At 33.0% G+C, this 17964-nt stretch overlaps 1 protein-coding gene across 1 annotated transcript in view; it reads left to right on the forward strand.

Moving 5' to 3' along the window:
* Positions 1-17964, forward strand: part of Trdn (triadin) — a 122559-nt gene that overhangs the window by 38116 nt on the left and 66479 nt on the right. The window contains exon 2 of the mRNA XM_047557263.1: positions 13363-13572. Coding sequence (XP_047413219.1) covers positions 13363-13572 — 210 coding nt within the window. The remainder of the gene's footprint in view (positions 1-13362; positions 13573-17964) is intronic.

Raw genomic sequence — 17964 nt, forward strand, 5'->3', positions numbered from 1 at the left:
CCAGAATATACAACTGGAAGGAATTAGTGATGGGAGCCAGGATTGCCTAACATGTAGAGAGCAATTCTTTGCACTTTTCTCTGTTTTTTGGTAATTGTCGGGATTCAGTCTTGCTACAATACAGAGCTTCAGATGTGAAGGTGGTGATTACAATATCTGTTGGATTTGTGTCACAGCAGGAGAGCATGTCTGTTGCACTTAGGACTTTGATATACAAAGAATTAACAGCATTTACTGTGTGTTACTGTCTTCTGTAAAGAATATCACAGAATTTCATGTTCAGTTGATCGTTGTCATTGTAGGAAGGGAGAGGCAGTTCCTGATTGACATTTGTAGGGACTCACCAACTTCCAGATGCAGTGACACCCTTCAGGACCCCAGACAACCTTGCTCTCACCTCCTAGTTTACTGTGTACTCATCTCTAACTTTTGTTATTGAGTCATGGAATATTCTTAATATCTTTTAAAAAATTGATAAGATCTTCTGACTATACTTTCAGAAGAACTAAAATCAACTTGAAAATAATAATTCTTGAATATCTTTTAATTTCTCACTTTTCCAAGTCTCTTTATGGGAAGGCAACATAGAAGCTATTCAGTCTTTCATCAGGATCCACTGCAGGGCAAATTGATTTTGTCTGATACACTATTTAAGCTTGCTTTCGGTAGCAGAATTTGAGGAGTATGTACTATAGGAAGTGCCATATAAAGAATAATAAAAATCCTCCTTCATAGGGACACTACCAGAATAATAAACTTTTAAAATGACTTTTATTCATAAGGTCTATGAAAAGTAGGAATGAAAAATGGAATAAATTAATAAGTGATTTCATTAAAATGATGTTTTGCATAATTAAGATTTAGATTTTATAGATTTTTCTCCATTTAAATTTCATGAGAAACAATTTGCAGGACACTAGGAAATGTTTTCTTTTTCAGTGATACTATGGATTCCAAGGGTTCAAAAATTGTCTCATTTATGCATGAGGAACTCCAGTTCTCATAATGTAACTTGGTGCTATTTGCATGTCACCCAGGCCTGTTCTCAGCTAGAACCATCCTCTAGGCATATTTTGCTTCCTCATTTGTCTTGTTTTTGTTTAAATTATCTACCTTCTTGCTAGAGAATGTAATTTATTTCCTAATTGAGTAAGCTTGGTTTTTTTAATATCGAAGACATGTTACCCAAATAGCTAAAAAAATACATTAGAATACTTATTTATTTTTTTACTTTTTTTTTGTATTTCAGATTATATCCTTTTAGCTGTTTCTTACCCCTTAGTGTGCTGGATTTTGTGGAGTAAATTTTCTTAGGATACATTGTCAAATGTTTTATAGCCAAGATTTCATTCTACTTTCTGATGCTACTGCTTTAGGCATTGCTTAAGTATTAGACAGAATTTTTCTTTTTTGTGATATGCATAGAGTGGATATCCTATGGGGAAAGTTTTTTATTGTAGCTATTTAAATTTAGCATTTTAAAAATGACATAAATAAGTCATAAAAAGGTTATAGTCTATTACAAAACTTTCTCTGAAATCATAACATTCATAAACATTGATTCTTTAGCAAAAATGTGGTCTTTCCAATATAGGTTAAGGATTCCTACGATATAAAGGGTAAGATTAGTTAAATAATATCAAATTATTTAAATATTAGTTAACTATTAAATATCTGTTAAAATGTCTAATAATTCATTCCATTAAAATGAATAATATGCACAGGTGACTACATTAAATAATTAATGTAATTATTTAACTACAATTATAATTATTATGAAGTCTGTCATTCTGTTTCATTAAAATATGTGGATGTCACATGCCTTGCAAGTCTTTTGTGTTTGCGTATGTCATGTGTATGTGTACATATACCATATATGTCTTTACTTAAATTTATACAATATGCATTTTTTAATCTAACCAATCTAAATAATACTAGAAAGATTCAACAGTCTTCAGAATTGAAGACTTGGAATTTCAGAATTATAAATTTACTCTTCAATTTAATTATTTTAAGTTAATAATGGTAATGCCTGGGAATAAATTTAGCTTAATCTTTTTAAAGATAGTTTTATGATATGTTGAAGAGCTCATATGGTATATTTCATGGAATTAATTGTGTCCTTCTGAATTTGTATGTTGAAGTTCTAATTCTCAGGACCTTAGAATGTGACCTTATTTGGGTATAGGGTTTTTACTGAAATAATCAAGTTTAAAATAGATAGTTAAGATGTTCTCTAATCCAAAATGTCTAGTGCCCTTATCAAAAGGAATTCTTCCCCACAGTCCTCAGAGGTAATACTATCTATAACTTGATTTGAGACTTTTGGCCTCTGGAATGATGCAGCCATCCAGTTCCATTGTTTAAGTAACCTGTCTGTGGTTCTTTGTCATGGCAGCCCAGAAGACCAATATAGTATTTATGTTTTTGCCAAGTGGCAAATCAACCATTACCCATGGTGAAGTTCTCGTGAACTCTACTCACAGGACGTCCTTCTTTTGTTATTCAGCTGCTCTTTTTGAGTCACTGTGTTTTCTGAAATGACACTTTCCCAGGAAGACAGAAATCTGGCCTACGTGATGATTTTTAATTTCCCTGGAGCAGAGATGCTATAGCATAAAGCAATATAATTATGATCAGTTTGGGTGCTAGGATATTATCTGTTATGATTTTCTCATAAAAGCTGCCTTAGCAAAACTTTCTTTTATGATCTGGCTATTTTTATGATCTGTAGAGTCTTTTAAAGGAGGCATATTTAATCAGGAGTAAGATGTGGAAAAGAATTGATGCTATCTTTGAAGAACCTTCTGTAATAATAAACCAATAGATTTAACATTCAAATTTGAATATTTAATGTGTTTCCCTTTTGTTGTAAAATTAAAGAGGAAAGTGATTTTTTATGCAAGTAAAAACGAACCCTGAACTGTTTTCCATTTCTCCTAATTCTTCTAAGATGGAAACAGACTTCAAATGGGAAACAACTTGCGGTATAGAACCATAGGGCTATATTACTCAAGGGAAGGCTGCTCAGTAGTTTCTAAAAACATGTGCTAAGAGGCAACCACAGTTTTATAAAGCTTATTTCAGTGAATCGGCTATCACTTGGTGATACTAATGCAGCTGTAATGCTTGAATAAGCTTAGTCAACTAAAGCTTATAAAAATGCTCACCCCAAAGAAATAACTGCTCTGAATGATTTAAATGTTGGAAATATGAGTTTGTCATTTTTACCTCCAGTAAGATCCTATTCTAAAAGTTATTTGAAATGATTTGCTAAAGAATTTTACTCTTCTGTGTGATACTGATATTCCAGCACTTGCAGTTGACCACTCTGAGGAAAGAGACTTTCTCTCTGAATCTCTAGCAATGATACAAAATGGAGTTCCCCTGACAGTAAGCACCAAGTAGGACTCTTAGAAGACATGTACCTGTTTTCCACTTACCTTTACAACACCCAGAAAAACGATTGTTCTTCTGCCTAGTAAAAACTGAAAAGTTAAATGATATGAAGGGGCCAGATGGAAAAAGTTCAATCACTCCTCATTTTGTTTAGATCTTTGCTTTGTAAAATCGTTTTGTTTTCAGGACTATAATCGCCCAGAGAAAAGTCCTTTTATCTGTTGCCAATGAATGGCATTTCTTCCTTACATGAAATTTAAGACTATTTTAAGTCTGTTTGGACAAACAGAGGATGAAAATGTTGGGGACTAAGGATTATGCATAATACTTTGAAAACGCCAATAATGAATAGACTTCAGAAAACTGGTTCTCTTTAGCGGCTTTGTTTCAGTTTCCTTTCATATCCAAGAGCAGTAGCACATTTCTCCCACTCTCTAGACATGCAGCGTTATCAACCTGTTTCTAAAACTCTGTGAGCTCCTTAGAAGAAAGGTGTTGTGTAAAGTATTATTTTTGTTTACCTAATTGCTTGCTTTTTTGAAATATGGGCATGAATACCTTAGTGTTCTTTTCATAAATGCATAAAGGAGCTTTAAGCTCATTTAAAAGTACTTTGAAAGGCACAGGAAGCTGCTTGCTTTTCCCTATAGATAAAATGATTAAAACACACACACACACACACACACACACACACACACACACAGAGGAAATCTCTTTAAATTTGCAGGCTACATTTCTTTTTTCATTAGATATGTGTACTCAATCCAGAAAGTTGTAGATTTGGGCTAGACTCTTCTGATATGCTTCAAACTTCTCAAATAGCTTAATAAAAATTTGGGTTCCAGTGAAAAAACATATACACAAAAATAAAATTCTATTACAATGGTGTCCAATTCTAAGTGTATATTTTCCTTATAAAATTGTTAAATAATTTAATTTCATTCAAGATAAAATAATTTTATTGATCTATTGTCACTCCAATTATGGCAATAGCATGAATTCTAGAATAACTACAGAATGTCAATTTATGTTGCAATTATATTCATATTTGATAAATAAAGATGCATGAAAATATGAAAATAGGTGTATCACATTATAATTCTTATTTCAGAAGCCTCTGGCATATTCCAAATGAATATGCCAGAATATTCCATATTCTCTTCTTGTTAATTATAACTTCTTGCTAGTTATATATTCTAAAATATGCATACACATTCAGATAAAAAAATATTAAATTATTTATCAATCCTTTTTCCCAAAAAATGAATAGAAATTTTCTTATAAATAAAAAACACAGCTGTATTTCCTTTTGTTTTTAAGTATTAATCAGATTGCTTCAAGTCATTTGCCTATAAACTCATCCAGAGAAATAGAATGTGAAATATATTTAGGTCTTTGTTTTTGTGTTTCCTGGTGTTTCCTCAGAGTGACCTATGGCAATGTGAGGAATTCACCATTTAATATATGTACAGTTTTAGGTAGAAGTTTTATACAAAGTCCTCATTGTTATTACTGAATACATGTATATGAAGAAAGTATGACTATGTTTGATACTTTTGCCGAGGGAATATCATAATCTTACTGCAGGTAAAGTAGAAGCTATTGTGTACCTCAATGCTATGATTGTGATTCCATGGAGCTAAAAGCCACAGGAGATGATTAATTCTTAAGGAAGAGTCAATTTCTGTGAAAATGTCTTTAGGAAAGTGAAAGTGAAAAACACACCTTAGAGCCAACAGATCAGGGAAGGCTAATGATTTTGAAGCATTCAGTTCAATATTATTTTTTTCCAAACTGAAATAGCATGTCATTATTCAAGGCTTTTTTGTTTCAGTGGGCTTGCAATTCAATGACAATGAGACAATTTAGTAGGAGGACTGCAGGGGCTAGGTAAAAGGTTTCATTTATGCAACTTCTGCTGAGAAAGAGAATGTGTCAACTTAGACATAAAATACTAGAAAATTAATTTTCCCAAAGAACTGAATACAGTTTGTGGACTATATGTTTATCCTATGTAAATGATAGTTGCTAAGAAATTACTATTTCCCTGAAACTGAATCCATAGAATTTGGGAGATGTTTTATAGATTCTGTCCTCAAACTTCTAACTCACCAAGTTGGAGATATCCTGGAATGGCTTCTCCTCTTGTATGAGACTTCCTCTATTCATGAAGTGAGCATGGATTATTTTCCTAAAGTGAGCCTTTTTGAAGCTGTCAGAATAATTGTCACAAAAAGGTCATCTCATTGGTCCTACCCATTAATTTTCATCTCAGAAATGTTCCATTATATATAGGGTCCACTCACATTTTGATTTGGACTACTTAGGACTGTAGTGATAGTAAGGGTCTCTGGTCATGATTTGTTATATTAATAAAGAGATGTAACTATTAAAATTACTATGTTTATGCTTAAACATGTATTAATAGTCTCTACCACAAATTTTTAAAAATGAAAAGAGAAAGCTGCATACTATAAATTGAATGGTACCACTCACCCAAATCATATGTCGAAGTCCTAATCCCACAGTGATGACAGTGTTTGGAGATGTGGTCCTTTAGGAAAAAGTAATTATGTTTAGGTGAAGTCGTGAGAGTAGGGTCCTTATGATATAATTAGTGCCTTTATCAGAATAAAAGCCAGAGTGCTTGCTCACCCTGCCATATTAGAACGCAGTGAGAAGGTTAACCATCTGCCAGCCAAGAAGAAAGCCCTTAGCATAAGCCAATCACACTGACACCCAGACTTCTAGCCACCAGAATTTTGAAAAAATATGTGACTGTATGTCTAAATCTGTGGTACTTTGTTATGGCATCCCAAGAAGACTAAGACTTTTGTAAATTGATCATCAGCATTTTTATTCATCTTTACATTTACTCTGCCTGATTTGGTTTGAGAAACGACTCCCAGCTGTTACCTCTTGGAGGAATTAAAATCTTAATAACATCCGAGATATAAGTTCTAATCCACTCATTAGAAAGAAGCATCTCTGCTTAATGTTTGACATTATTTAATAAAAGCATCCTTCTTTTCAGTGAAAAGACTTTGCATATCTTTGCTGCTGTTGTTTTACCTCATCAGTCTTTTACCTTTTTTGTTTGTTTTTTGGCAGGGCAGGGGATTAAACCCAGGTTCACACATGCTGAGTAAGTGTTACACCACTGAGTTCCACTCCAATACCCTCATTAGTCTTTTTCCTCTGTTAATTATTTTGACCACCTAATATTCCCAAGTCTTAGGAGATGGGCCTGACAGACACATATTTACTTTCATTGATTATGTATCTCAACATTTTATATATCATAAAAATATGCTTATTGTTATTTCACTTATTTCTCTGATTGGAAGCCACTATGTACTACTGTACACTCTCCTATATGTAGAAATACTGAGGTTAACATGATACTTTTTTTAGAGCTAATTTCCTCAAGCAACACTTAGGGTGTTTTTAATATTTAACAAGTATTTATTATGGCCTACAGTGTAAAAAGTGCTGGGCTGTGAGTACTGTGAAAAGACAGAGGCCTTGCTCCCAACCTCGAGCCTTATTGAGGAATAAAGGGCTATAAAAAAAGTCAGAACAATTTTATCCAACTCATCATATTTATCAAAAAATTGCTAAAAGTATCATGGTTATGGATAGAATTTATGCTAAGAGATCAAGGAAACATAATCAAAGAGTTGACCTTTGTGCTTCAAATACCAAATTCTAGTTATGTAGTCATCATTGCATTGAAACTGTACATCCAATAACTGTAGGTCTGAAGGTACACCTGGTTCTAAGAACCGGAGGTTCCTTGAGCTCACCAAGTGGTCTGTGGATCCTGGCAGTCTTTGTCTTGCAGGTCACTGTCCAAGTGGGGAATAGAGACTACTATGGACCCATCTGGATCCTACCAGGAGGGCTGCTCCAGCAGAAAGAATCCTCTCAGTTGTTCCACTGAAAAATGTGGGGACCACTGACTATCCCATTCCTTCAAGTCAAGGACAAGCGGATGTGTCAGGCTTGGGTTATAGGTACATTCTTAGGGCTTGGGATTAGGGGGTGGCTCAATTTCTAGACCTGTCACTAGAAAAATTAATTCACGCAAAATTGAAGAGAGTGGGTGGTTAAGAAGGAGTGCAGGATAATATTAGAAATAAAAAGGTATACATATCTTCATCTCAGAGGACTAAAATGCCCTCTGAAATTTCATTATCATGATCATATTTTAAAAATCTGGGGGAAAAGTTGGCAAATTAGGACTTTCATTGAGATTGGCAGGGAACTAGTTTCTGACTTGAGATGAAAACAGTGTTCCTACTTGAGAGTTAATAGTTGTTTATTTAAATGTAGAGAGTCTAGATTCTTCTAAAATATATTATTTCTACATTAATTGAAATACATGATTATTTTGATAAAGATGATTTTTGTAAACTGTCATGATTTATCTTGCCTCTGAAAATCTGTTCATTTCTTTTATATATGATTACAGAAAAATATAATTTGATCCTTACAGTTCTCTCTATTTATGACACATAGACATTCTGCAAACATTAGAACTGATGAAGTTGTTTAAAATGGGCTTTCTTCTTTCCAATAGACTTTCTACAAAGTCCTTATTTATATGAATGTTTTCTGGAACAAAATATTGCAAAGGTCATTCTTACATGTTATTAGCAATTAAGTTCTGAATATAGTTTGGGAATAATGTACAATTTATAATGCCATTGATATGACATACTTCTCTCCTTTGCTCTTAAAATTTTGAAGGAGAATATAGTGTAAGAATATTTTACAAACCAAATCACATAGCAAAATGCAAAATTCATACTAATGCTTTCATGTAATGAGGGTACGGTATTTTACTGACACAATTCTAGAATATAGGTGTCTTCTGTGAGCATACTGGAAGAGATTGCATTGCCGATGTCCCGTGGAAATAATAATGGGCAAGTAAGCTTGGCAAGTTCTTCATCTGATCAATAAGGCATGATGGGGTTAAGTGACTTCTATCAGGAGGCTTATGATTTATTCTTCTGTGTGTAACCTGACTGTGAAGCCAGTCTTTGAAACCATTAGGTAAGCAGCCGCTCATTTTGCTTTAGAGCAGTCATGTGGCCATTCGTTCAGGTCCCCTCTCCTTTTGAACCTGAACCTGATTCAGACTGTCTAGCAATCAAAATAATTTGTATGGAATCAAAAGGAATAGAACTTTAAAATAGGGATAGAAAGTGCTGTTATATACCCTGACTCTTCTGTTCCACTTCTGAAATGCTGGCTTTAAAGAAGTGTAGCCCCTGTCAAATTGCTCAGTAATATTTACCTCTCATTTTTTCTGCCATATCAATAACTAGTGCTTGTCATCTTTAAAGTGCTTCTCAACATTAAATAATCTCAGATTACATACTCTGTTCTTTGCGTTTATCTTGACCAGCTGTCAAAGAAGGCCATTTATTCCCCCTCAATTTTATTCTCTTGGCTCTGTGTGGCTTCTGCAGTAAATCTGAATAGAAAATGAAAGGTACAACTTAGTATGTTTTATAACAAAGGCAACATAAAATTTTCTTTAAGCAGAATAACCTTCAGGTTACTTTCCAGTTGTTTATTGCTTTGCAGTTGTATACCCAATATATTTTTACCAGTTTTTGAGTCTTAATTTTTAAGTGGAAAGTTTAAGGACATGAATGCAATAATAAAAATAAAAAAGACATTTAGAAAGTAATTTAGTATTAGCTTTATTATTTTCATCTACTTAAAATTTGTACCATAATCATCCTGTCAGAATCATAAAAATAATTCAAATTTTAAATTCATATTATGTCTGTTCTGTAAAAAACATATATTTCGTATGTTTAAACTCTGAACTTGCATTAATTCCTGAATTTATAGTTTCCCATTTTTCTAATCAAAAATGGAAACAGTAAGTGTAGAAATACATGTTTCTTTTTATGTTTTTTATTGGTGCATTATAATTGCACATACTAATGGAACTTGTTACATGTTCACACATGCACATAATATAACAATAAAATTTGGCCAGTATCACTCCCCAGCACTTCTCCCCTCCCTCTTCACCTGCTACCCTTTGGTCACCTTTCTCTACTGTCATATTTTCTTTTAAAATATTCGACCTTTAAGAGTGTGACAAGGCTTCAGCTAATTTGGGTCAAATCTTAGTAAACTTGTACTTCCACTTTCAAGACACCTAGCAAGTATGTGTGACATTGTCGGATGCCCTAATACACAACTCACTGAAGTGAATCTCAAGTGCAGAAACCATTCTTCAGGAGTTCTATACTTACTAGCAGTAGAAAGCCTTCCAGAGGTAATAAAAACTGGAGATTAGCAACATATCAATTTTCAGGCAGGCCACTCCTAAACACTCATAATTCATTTACTCTCCTGCAAATCATTATTCCGAAGGTTTGATTCACTTGTAGCCCCACTTGGGTCTTAAATCTCATTTTAAAGCACTCCTATCATTCATCCATTTTCAGAACTGCCATTAGGAGTGATGGGAATTTGGCACAAAAATCAATGAGAGGATATGATATGATTTCCTTGTAACTTTTCCTTCTTTGAGCACCACCTCAAGTACAGTCTGTGAAGTCTGTTTTTTATGGGTATTTCTCCATCTTGCTTATCATTTCCACTCAAACAAGTTCATGGACTTGGGATATGTTTCCTCACAGTTTTTTCAGGAAAACAAAAATTGTTGTCATTATTCTTAATTTCTACCTAAAGTGATTTAAAAATCTTAATTAAGTTCTTTCACCACTGTTGTCCTTCATTACTCTATCAATCTTTAGAAAATATGGACTTAGATATGCCACTGTTATCTAAAAAACAGTGAGTTGTGTTTAGTTGTTATTACCTACTAATATGTACTCTTGAATGCATTTGATTTTCTTTTCTGTGGTACTTCTAGAGTGATATGTCCCTTGTTTTTGTAAAGAGGAGGATTGTAGCCTTTTATGGCGAGAGAAATGAAAAGAGTAAGTATTAACTGGAGAACTTAATTTTGCAAACAGAATTGTTCCCCCTTCCAATACCTAAAAATTATCTTATGAAGTGAATTCATACTACAAGCATCTGTGAATACATTTGTTCAGGTGATTCAAACTTTATTTTTCTAGTTTAAAGAATTTGCTTATATTTATAATGTTTGTACCATAATGAAATTACTTTATTTGCCATAGATCATCTCTCTTTATTTTGCCAGTGGGGTAAAACAACCTCTAATGATATGAATAAATTAGTGTGTTTTCCTCTTTTCTTATATTCCAAGAAATAAATTAATTGTTTGGAAAGGATACTGAGAGAGCTTTAGAATTCACTTTTCCCTGCTAAACCTGCCTTGGCCTAGCGTATGTGCTTATTCAGTGGAACATATGCCCACATCTATTGAAGGATCAGTTCTTCTGCCTTTGCTTTTGATGTTAATCCTGTCCTTCTTGACTTTCTTTATAATGGCAGTAGTAATCAGAGCCAGAACCATAATCACAGAGGTAGTGCTGGTGGTGCTGACGATAGTAATGATGATGGTAATAATGATAATGATGTCATTTAATAGTTCCTGTGTTGCCATTTGTCAAATAATTACCATGTACCAGGAGATATACCAAATGGTTTGCATGATTTTTCTTTCCATCATCACAAACCTGCAAATTCAATCTTAAACCAGTTTCTGTTCCCAGATATTCTTTTTACTGAGAGAGGTAGTGTAACAGTGAAATTCCATCCATTTAGGTAATATGGGGAGGAGTCAGAAGTTAATTCCAATCTCCTCTCTACAAGGATATATCTTTTTTGCCCCACCACTTCCCTGTGAAAGTTAGGCATATCTAAAAGGAAGAATTGTGAAAGCAGAGAAAGAGACTGAAAGAGAGAAAGGAGCATTTTAATTCCTCTGAGGCTTTCGAGGAGTATAAAGAATTTTTTCCAGATTTATAGGACTAAAATCCTCTAATTATTATCTATTACATTTTAACTACAACTAAGTTTTAAGCAAAGGGAAGTTTACTTGGTGAATGTGTTAAAGAGACTTGAGATTTTGATTTGCTGTAAAATCTAACACTTAGAAATATTATAATTTATTTATTTATTTATTTTATAATTTAGAGATGGTGAAGTTGAAAAAATGTAATTTTGTGTATTAGAGTGTGATTTATGAAAATTTTCTCCCCTTGATTTGCAATTATTATTATGGATAATGTGGTCTATACTAAATATATCTGAAAACATGATATATTATGCTTTGGGCAAAAAATGGTTTGATGAAACTTTTTTTTCCTCTTTAGTATCCAATAATTTGCTTCACAAGAATGATATGAAAGTCACCTTAATTTTTTAGTTAGCTTTCAGTTTTCTTAAATGTACCATGAAATGGTTGTTTTAGGCAATCTCTGAATTACCTCTGAACTTAGTTTTCCATGGGTCAAGTGTGGTCAAGATAATCAGATATGTCCACTGTTCATTAGGGACTTTCAAGCATACAATGGCAGCAATGTTATAAAAAAAGTAAAAGAGTAACAATATTGCTATATTTTATTCTGTACATAAAAATACCATAAAAGGAAAATGTAAATAATCGAAACAAAAATTGCAAGAGAAAGGTTAAAGTGTTATCTTTGTGTATGTGTGCTTGTGTGTGAATAAGTAGGTTTAAAGCAAAGTGAAGGAAAAAATCCACAAGAAATGCAAAGGAAGGAAAAGTAAGCATCAACTGTTCATCTCTAGTAATCAATGAATTGCAAATGAAGCTCAATTTTTCTCTTATATGATTGCACATATTTTAAATACCAGTGATTATATTTATAAAGATAAGAAAACAAGACTACATTCATGTACAATTTTCAATAACATATTAATTTTAAAATTATATACTCAAAAAATATAAAAGTGAGTGTTATTTGTACCAGCAATTCTCATTTAGGAATATCTCCTGAAGAAATGATTACTGATGCATTTAAGAAAATTTCTGTTGTGTCATAAACTAGGAAATGTTATGAGTCAATTATATACAGCCATGAAATGGCATTCCACACTGTCACTTAAGTGATATTTGAAGGGATATCTAATGGTATGAGAGCTTGTTTATTTTATATTGTCTAGTAAAAAAAAACAAAAAAGGGCAGTGTAATCATGATTTGTCAAAAACAAATAAAACATTTATATACTTACACACATACAAAAATTAGATGCAAAGAAAACAACATGTTAATAGAAGTTGTTTCTGGATATTGAGATTAAAAATGATGTTTATCTATTTTTCTGTTTGTATTAATTGCTATTCTTATTTTTTTTGTATTTTATCTAAGACTGAAGTGTTTCATAACAAATCTTAAAATAAGGTATAAGAAAGTTACTGGGTATAATAAGATTTTCCAACATTATTCTCTTCTTTGACCTTGTCCCCCCACCAAAAATCCCAAAACCACAAAAACTTAATGACTGTAACAGAAAATCATGCAGTTAAAACATGATATCCAAACAGAGTTTTAGTCACTTAACTCTTTTATCTCTGATATCAACACTCTTCTCAGAGATCTTTTTGCTGGTTTTCAGAACTCACACATGAACCTAAATAAATGAAAAAAAAAAAAAAGGTTTTAAAAGGTATCTTGTTCATCTTGTTCCAAAAGTGTACTGCTCTTGATGATAGTGGGTATGGGAAGTGGTAATGGAGAAGTGACAATGAATGAAAGGTGATGACAAGGTTTGTAGACTGAATGGGAGTATAGATGGAACTTGGGAGATGAGAAATGCTTATGAGCCTATAGTTTTCAGGGCAAAGAATAAATGCAGAGGAAGAGACAATATGGAAGTGGACTGGGAGGTGTGGGCCTGCCACTGAACCGGTGTGATTTACTATAGAAAATGATATAAACAGGTTACGAAATTCGTGGTCTGTATGTTTTATGTTATTGACATTTGATGTGAATTTCTAAATTATATTTTCCTTCCTGAATGTTTGACTAGGAAATGCATCTACAACCACAACTGTGATAGACAGCAAAAATGGATCTGTGCCCAAATCCCCTGGAAAAGTGCTGAAGAGGACGGTCACAGAAGACATAGTGACAACATTCAGCTCACCTGCAGCCTGGCTTCTGGTCATTGCTCTGATAATCACCTGGTCAGCTGTTGCCGTTGTTATGTTTGATTTAGTTGATTACAAGAACTTTTCAGGTAAGATCCAGGAAGTTTGGGTCTTAAATTAAAAGAAAAAAAATGTTCTCCCTGGTTGCAGCTTTGTTTTTCTGCATCCCATCCAGCATCCTGCAAATGTGCTTGAGGGTCACTGAAGTCAGTTTTCTTCTCTTTCCTCCTGTTATCTTCCTTTGTCTGTTTTGCTTTCAGAGCTGACTATCAGGTTGAATGATGCAACTTTGTAAAAGCAATTATTGAAAAGCTTTGGGGGAGATTCAGTTTTGGAACTGATATTTTATCAAGCATCAATAAAGACTAATTTGTAGGTTTTAGACTTGGTAATTAAAAAAAAAAAAACGAAAAAGAAAAAAAAAAAACTTTTGGAAAAGCGAAAAGCATAGTAAAGTATTTCTAGTCCCTGAGTCATCTAGTCCCAAGTTTCATTTGTAGACATGTTCCTTCTTCCTCCCAGCAAACCATTCTCTTTTGAGTTCCTGAAAATAAAGAATGTTAGAAGGATTTTCCTGGCATCACTTGTAATGAGATACTACATCTTGAGTGTCCATATGTTCTTATAGATTTGGAGTAAAATAGAAATAATACAACTTAGAAAGGGTAGATGTTCATTGTGATCTATTCAATCTCTGAACACCTCATTCATCTTTTTGTTCAAGGACTTTTTCTTTCTTAATTTATATTTACCTATTTCCACATTTGCTACCCTGAATTGACTGTGAGTTCCTGGAGGAATCAATGTGGTGTCCAATAAATATTTCACAAGTAGATGGATGAATTTATGCTCATCCCTTTTACCACAAGCAAAAGCATTTCATTAACCACTTGAGGTGTGCTCTCATATGAATACTCTTCTGTCCCCTATCTTCTGTTTATGGTAGGAGTAGAGTCAGTTGGACCCAGATACTGTAAGTTCGGTTCTCTATACTCAGAGATCTGCTGGTTTTTCATTTTGAAATTTCACTCATTCTGCAATTATTAATAAAGTTTTTACTGTAGTGTTAGGAAATAGCTATGCCTCAAAAGCCAAAAGAAATACATAAATGCACAGAACTCTATTATGTGAGGTATAACTGTGATGACTTCTGCCAGGTATACCACTGTCAGTTGGACTATGGGTATATGGGCTTTGTCTAACAAGCAGAGATAAGTATCATGGTGTCAACCAAAGCAGAAGGGTAATTTATCAAACCCATGAATGTCTGCTCTAATCAGGCAATATATTTTGTGTTCTATCATGTAGACTCTTAAAGAATACCCAATTGAAACCTATCTGCCTATAACATAAATTTATGACCTTGAGTTTTAATGAGAAATGTTTGGTAACAATATGATACTCTAAGAAATTCCATTTCCTTTGAGTCTCTACCAACTGTAGTGTTTTCCCTACCATTTCCTTTTTTAAGAATTTCATTTATTTAAATTTTAGAACTTAATATGATTTTAAAATATAGTTCTTGCTTTCTTACAATAGATATGTTATGAGTGGCATGTAAATGTCATCTTTGTAAAGTTAATAATTTTATTAAGAAAAAGACTAGAATGAGTCTATATATGAGACTATAATGAGGTTTTCTTTTTGGCCTTAATGAGTAGATAAATGTTTTAACCATTCCATGAACATTCTAAAAAAAATGGTTTGTGTACAACACATAGTTAAATTCTCCCATTCTACTTGTGAGTGTTCCCATGCATGCATTTCTAATAGATTTTGCTTTCATTACAAAAAAAAGAACACTACAGATATTAGCACTAAAAGAAATTTGTTTTTATTTTATAAAATTCAGTTATCTACAATAATATTTTCAGATTAGGTTACTAAAATATAAGATGCACTTTCCATTGGACTACTGTAATTAAGTGCTATTGAAAATACTAAGGTTACTGGCATTTTATCTGATAGGGAAAAGAACAGTTGTGTTACTGATACTTCATTTTGTCTTTCAGTAAGTGTTTATTAAGCACATCTTTTATGTAAGGCCTCATTTTTCAGGTTCCTATATTTATTAATGACATAACTATCTATCCATTCCCCACAAAAGGAACCTGGTATCACTTTTTAAGTCTCCTTGGATGTTGAGCAGTTGACATAGTCAGAGATCATGTACTCACATGGCTCATAAATTTGGCCCTCTCCTCTTGTTACCACCATCACCATTATCACACTTCAGGCATTCATTCTCTTTTGAGGGCACTAATGTCATTTCTTCTGAGCTCCTTCATCTTCTCTGTATCCACCAATATTGTTCTAAAGACATCTTCATGAAATGCACATTTGATTAAGTAAGATATTTTCTATTGCTTAAGTATAATGAACTCCTTGGCATGAAATTCAAGTCCTTGGCTTAGCTCTTAATTTTCATTTTGTAATTCAGCATATGTACCCTGTTTTCCAACCATGTTTCCTTCTGCTTTTCCCTGTTGGTCCTAGGAAAACAAACTCTCATTCCTTGCTAACGTTGCTCATACCATTTATCCCACCCCAGCTCCCAGTAGAGCTGAAAGAATAATATTTTATAGCTAAGACTGGAACTCTGATGCTTCATTTCCTTGGTATTACAAAAAAAAAAAGTCATAAAAAAAATCCAAACCTTACAATTTGCTATCTCTATGATATTGGGGAAATTACTTGCCCTCTCTTTGTCTTAGTTTCATGTTCTATAAAATGGGTTTTCAAATAGTACAATGCAATAAGATTGTTAAGATGATTATATAAGGGAATATATTTGAGATGCTTAGAATAGAATCTGACTTATCATAAGTACTTATGTGTTAATATTGATAATACTGGGAGTAGAGACTAATTCTTCAATATTCTATCTTAAGAATGTTTATTTATCCTTCAAGACACATCCTTTCTTCTATGAAGCATTTTGAGACTTCATAAGAAAGATGCACTGTACCTTACCGGCACCTGCATTAAGAGCAGTTAGCACACTGTGTCCTAAACATCAGTTCACTTGTCCATTTCACTCAGAATCATAAACTTATCCAAGAAAGGACTGTCTTATCTCTGTATGTAAGTGCCAGTCAACATGGTATATTTTCTGAAACACATTGATAAGAGTGAGTAATGCTAACATTTTGATTTTGAAACAATTTCTTACATCATAAAGAAGTATATTTTTAAAATTCTGTTTTATTTAGTTCATCAGTTTTTGAGCAACCTTAAAAATTAACAAAGCACATTCAGTGATACTGGAATGAATAAAATTAAGTGCTTCTAAGGTGAAATTTTATTTGTCACATTTTATAGAACAATTACTTCATAAATTACTTCAAAAGTAAGTGGCTTAGAACAACAAAAAATATTTATTATTTCATATGGTATCTGTGGGTCATTAATTTGAAAATGATTTGGTGGTTCTGTCTTAAGTTTTGTCTGGAGATTGCAGTGAAGCTGTTGGCTGGGGCAGCAGTTAACTTAAAGTTTCACATAAGTGCTGGGATATTTGCAGGATGTCTCACTTGGGCTGTTAAATTAGTGCTGGTGTGTCCTCACAGCAAGGCAGATGGCTTCACCCAAAGTGAGAGATATAGGAGAACAAAGCAGAAGCCAGTGTGCACTTATGACCTAGACTTGGAAATCCCAGAATGCCATTTCTGCAAAATCCTTTGGATTACACAGGCCAGGCTTATTCAGTTTGGGAGGAAAATACATAAGAGTGGGACTACCAGGAGGTGAAGATCAATGGGGGCAATATTAGAGTCTGGTTACCATGTGTTTCATTCTCAAAAACAATTATATTGCCAAATCATACACCTTGAGATAAATAATCAGAAATGCCACGCAATACTCTAGTTGACAATAGCTATATTAATTACAATAGACTCAAAGAAAAATATGATGAATTAGAATGGCTGGCATGATAGGGCCATATTTAGGATGATAAAAATTCAGGAATGGATTTGAAACAAAAAAAAAATCACAAAGCTTGAAGTTTTAAAGGAAAAATATATAATTCTTCAAATAAGAAATTCAAATCCATTTAGCTCATTAAAATTTAAATGATTAATTTCTGAAGCCAAAAGACTATACATTCAGAGATTCAGTAAAATTATAGTATAAAACCTTTACCTCATATTAATCTTTGTGTGGATGAGACACATTCTCTTAAGTGAAAAATCTAACCATGTTTATCCATTTAGTAAGATCTCAACTGTCTTTTTTGTGTTGATTCTTCCCAGAAAATAATATTTGCCTCAATGAGAGTTTCAAGATGTAAATGATACTCATATGTTTTTTAAAGTTAATTTTAGTGGATACTATTTAGAATATTATTGGGAATTAATATTGTCATCATGATGAATTTTAGTACCACCAAATAGTCTTTGAATATAATTGTTAATGTTTTAAAAGAAAGATCAGCAGGAGAAGAAAGCATGCTGGAGGTGATCCTCAAGGACAGAGAATCA

Source organism: Sciurus carolinensis, chromosome 7 (genome assembly GCF_902686445.1).
Source record: "Sciurus carolinensis chromosome 7, mSciCar1.2, whole genome shotgun sequence".
Classification (NCBI taxonomy): Eukaryota; Metazoa; Chordata; class Mammalia; order Rodentia; family Sciuridae; genus Sciurus; species Sciurus carolinensis.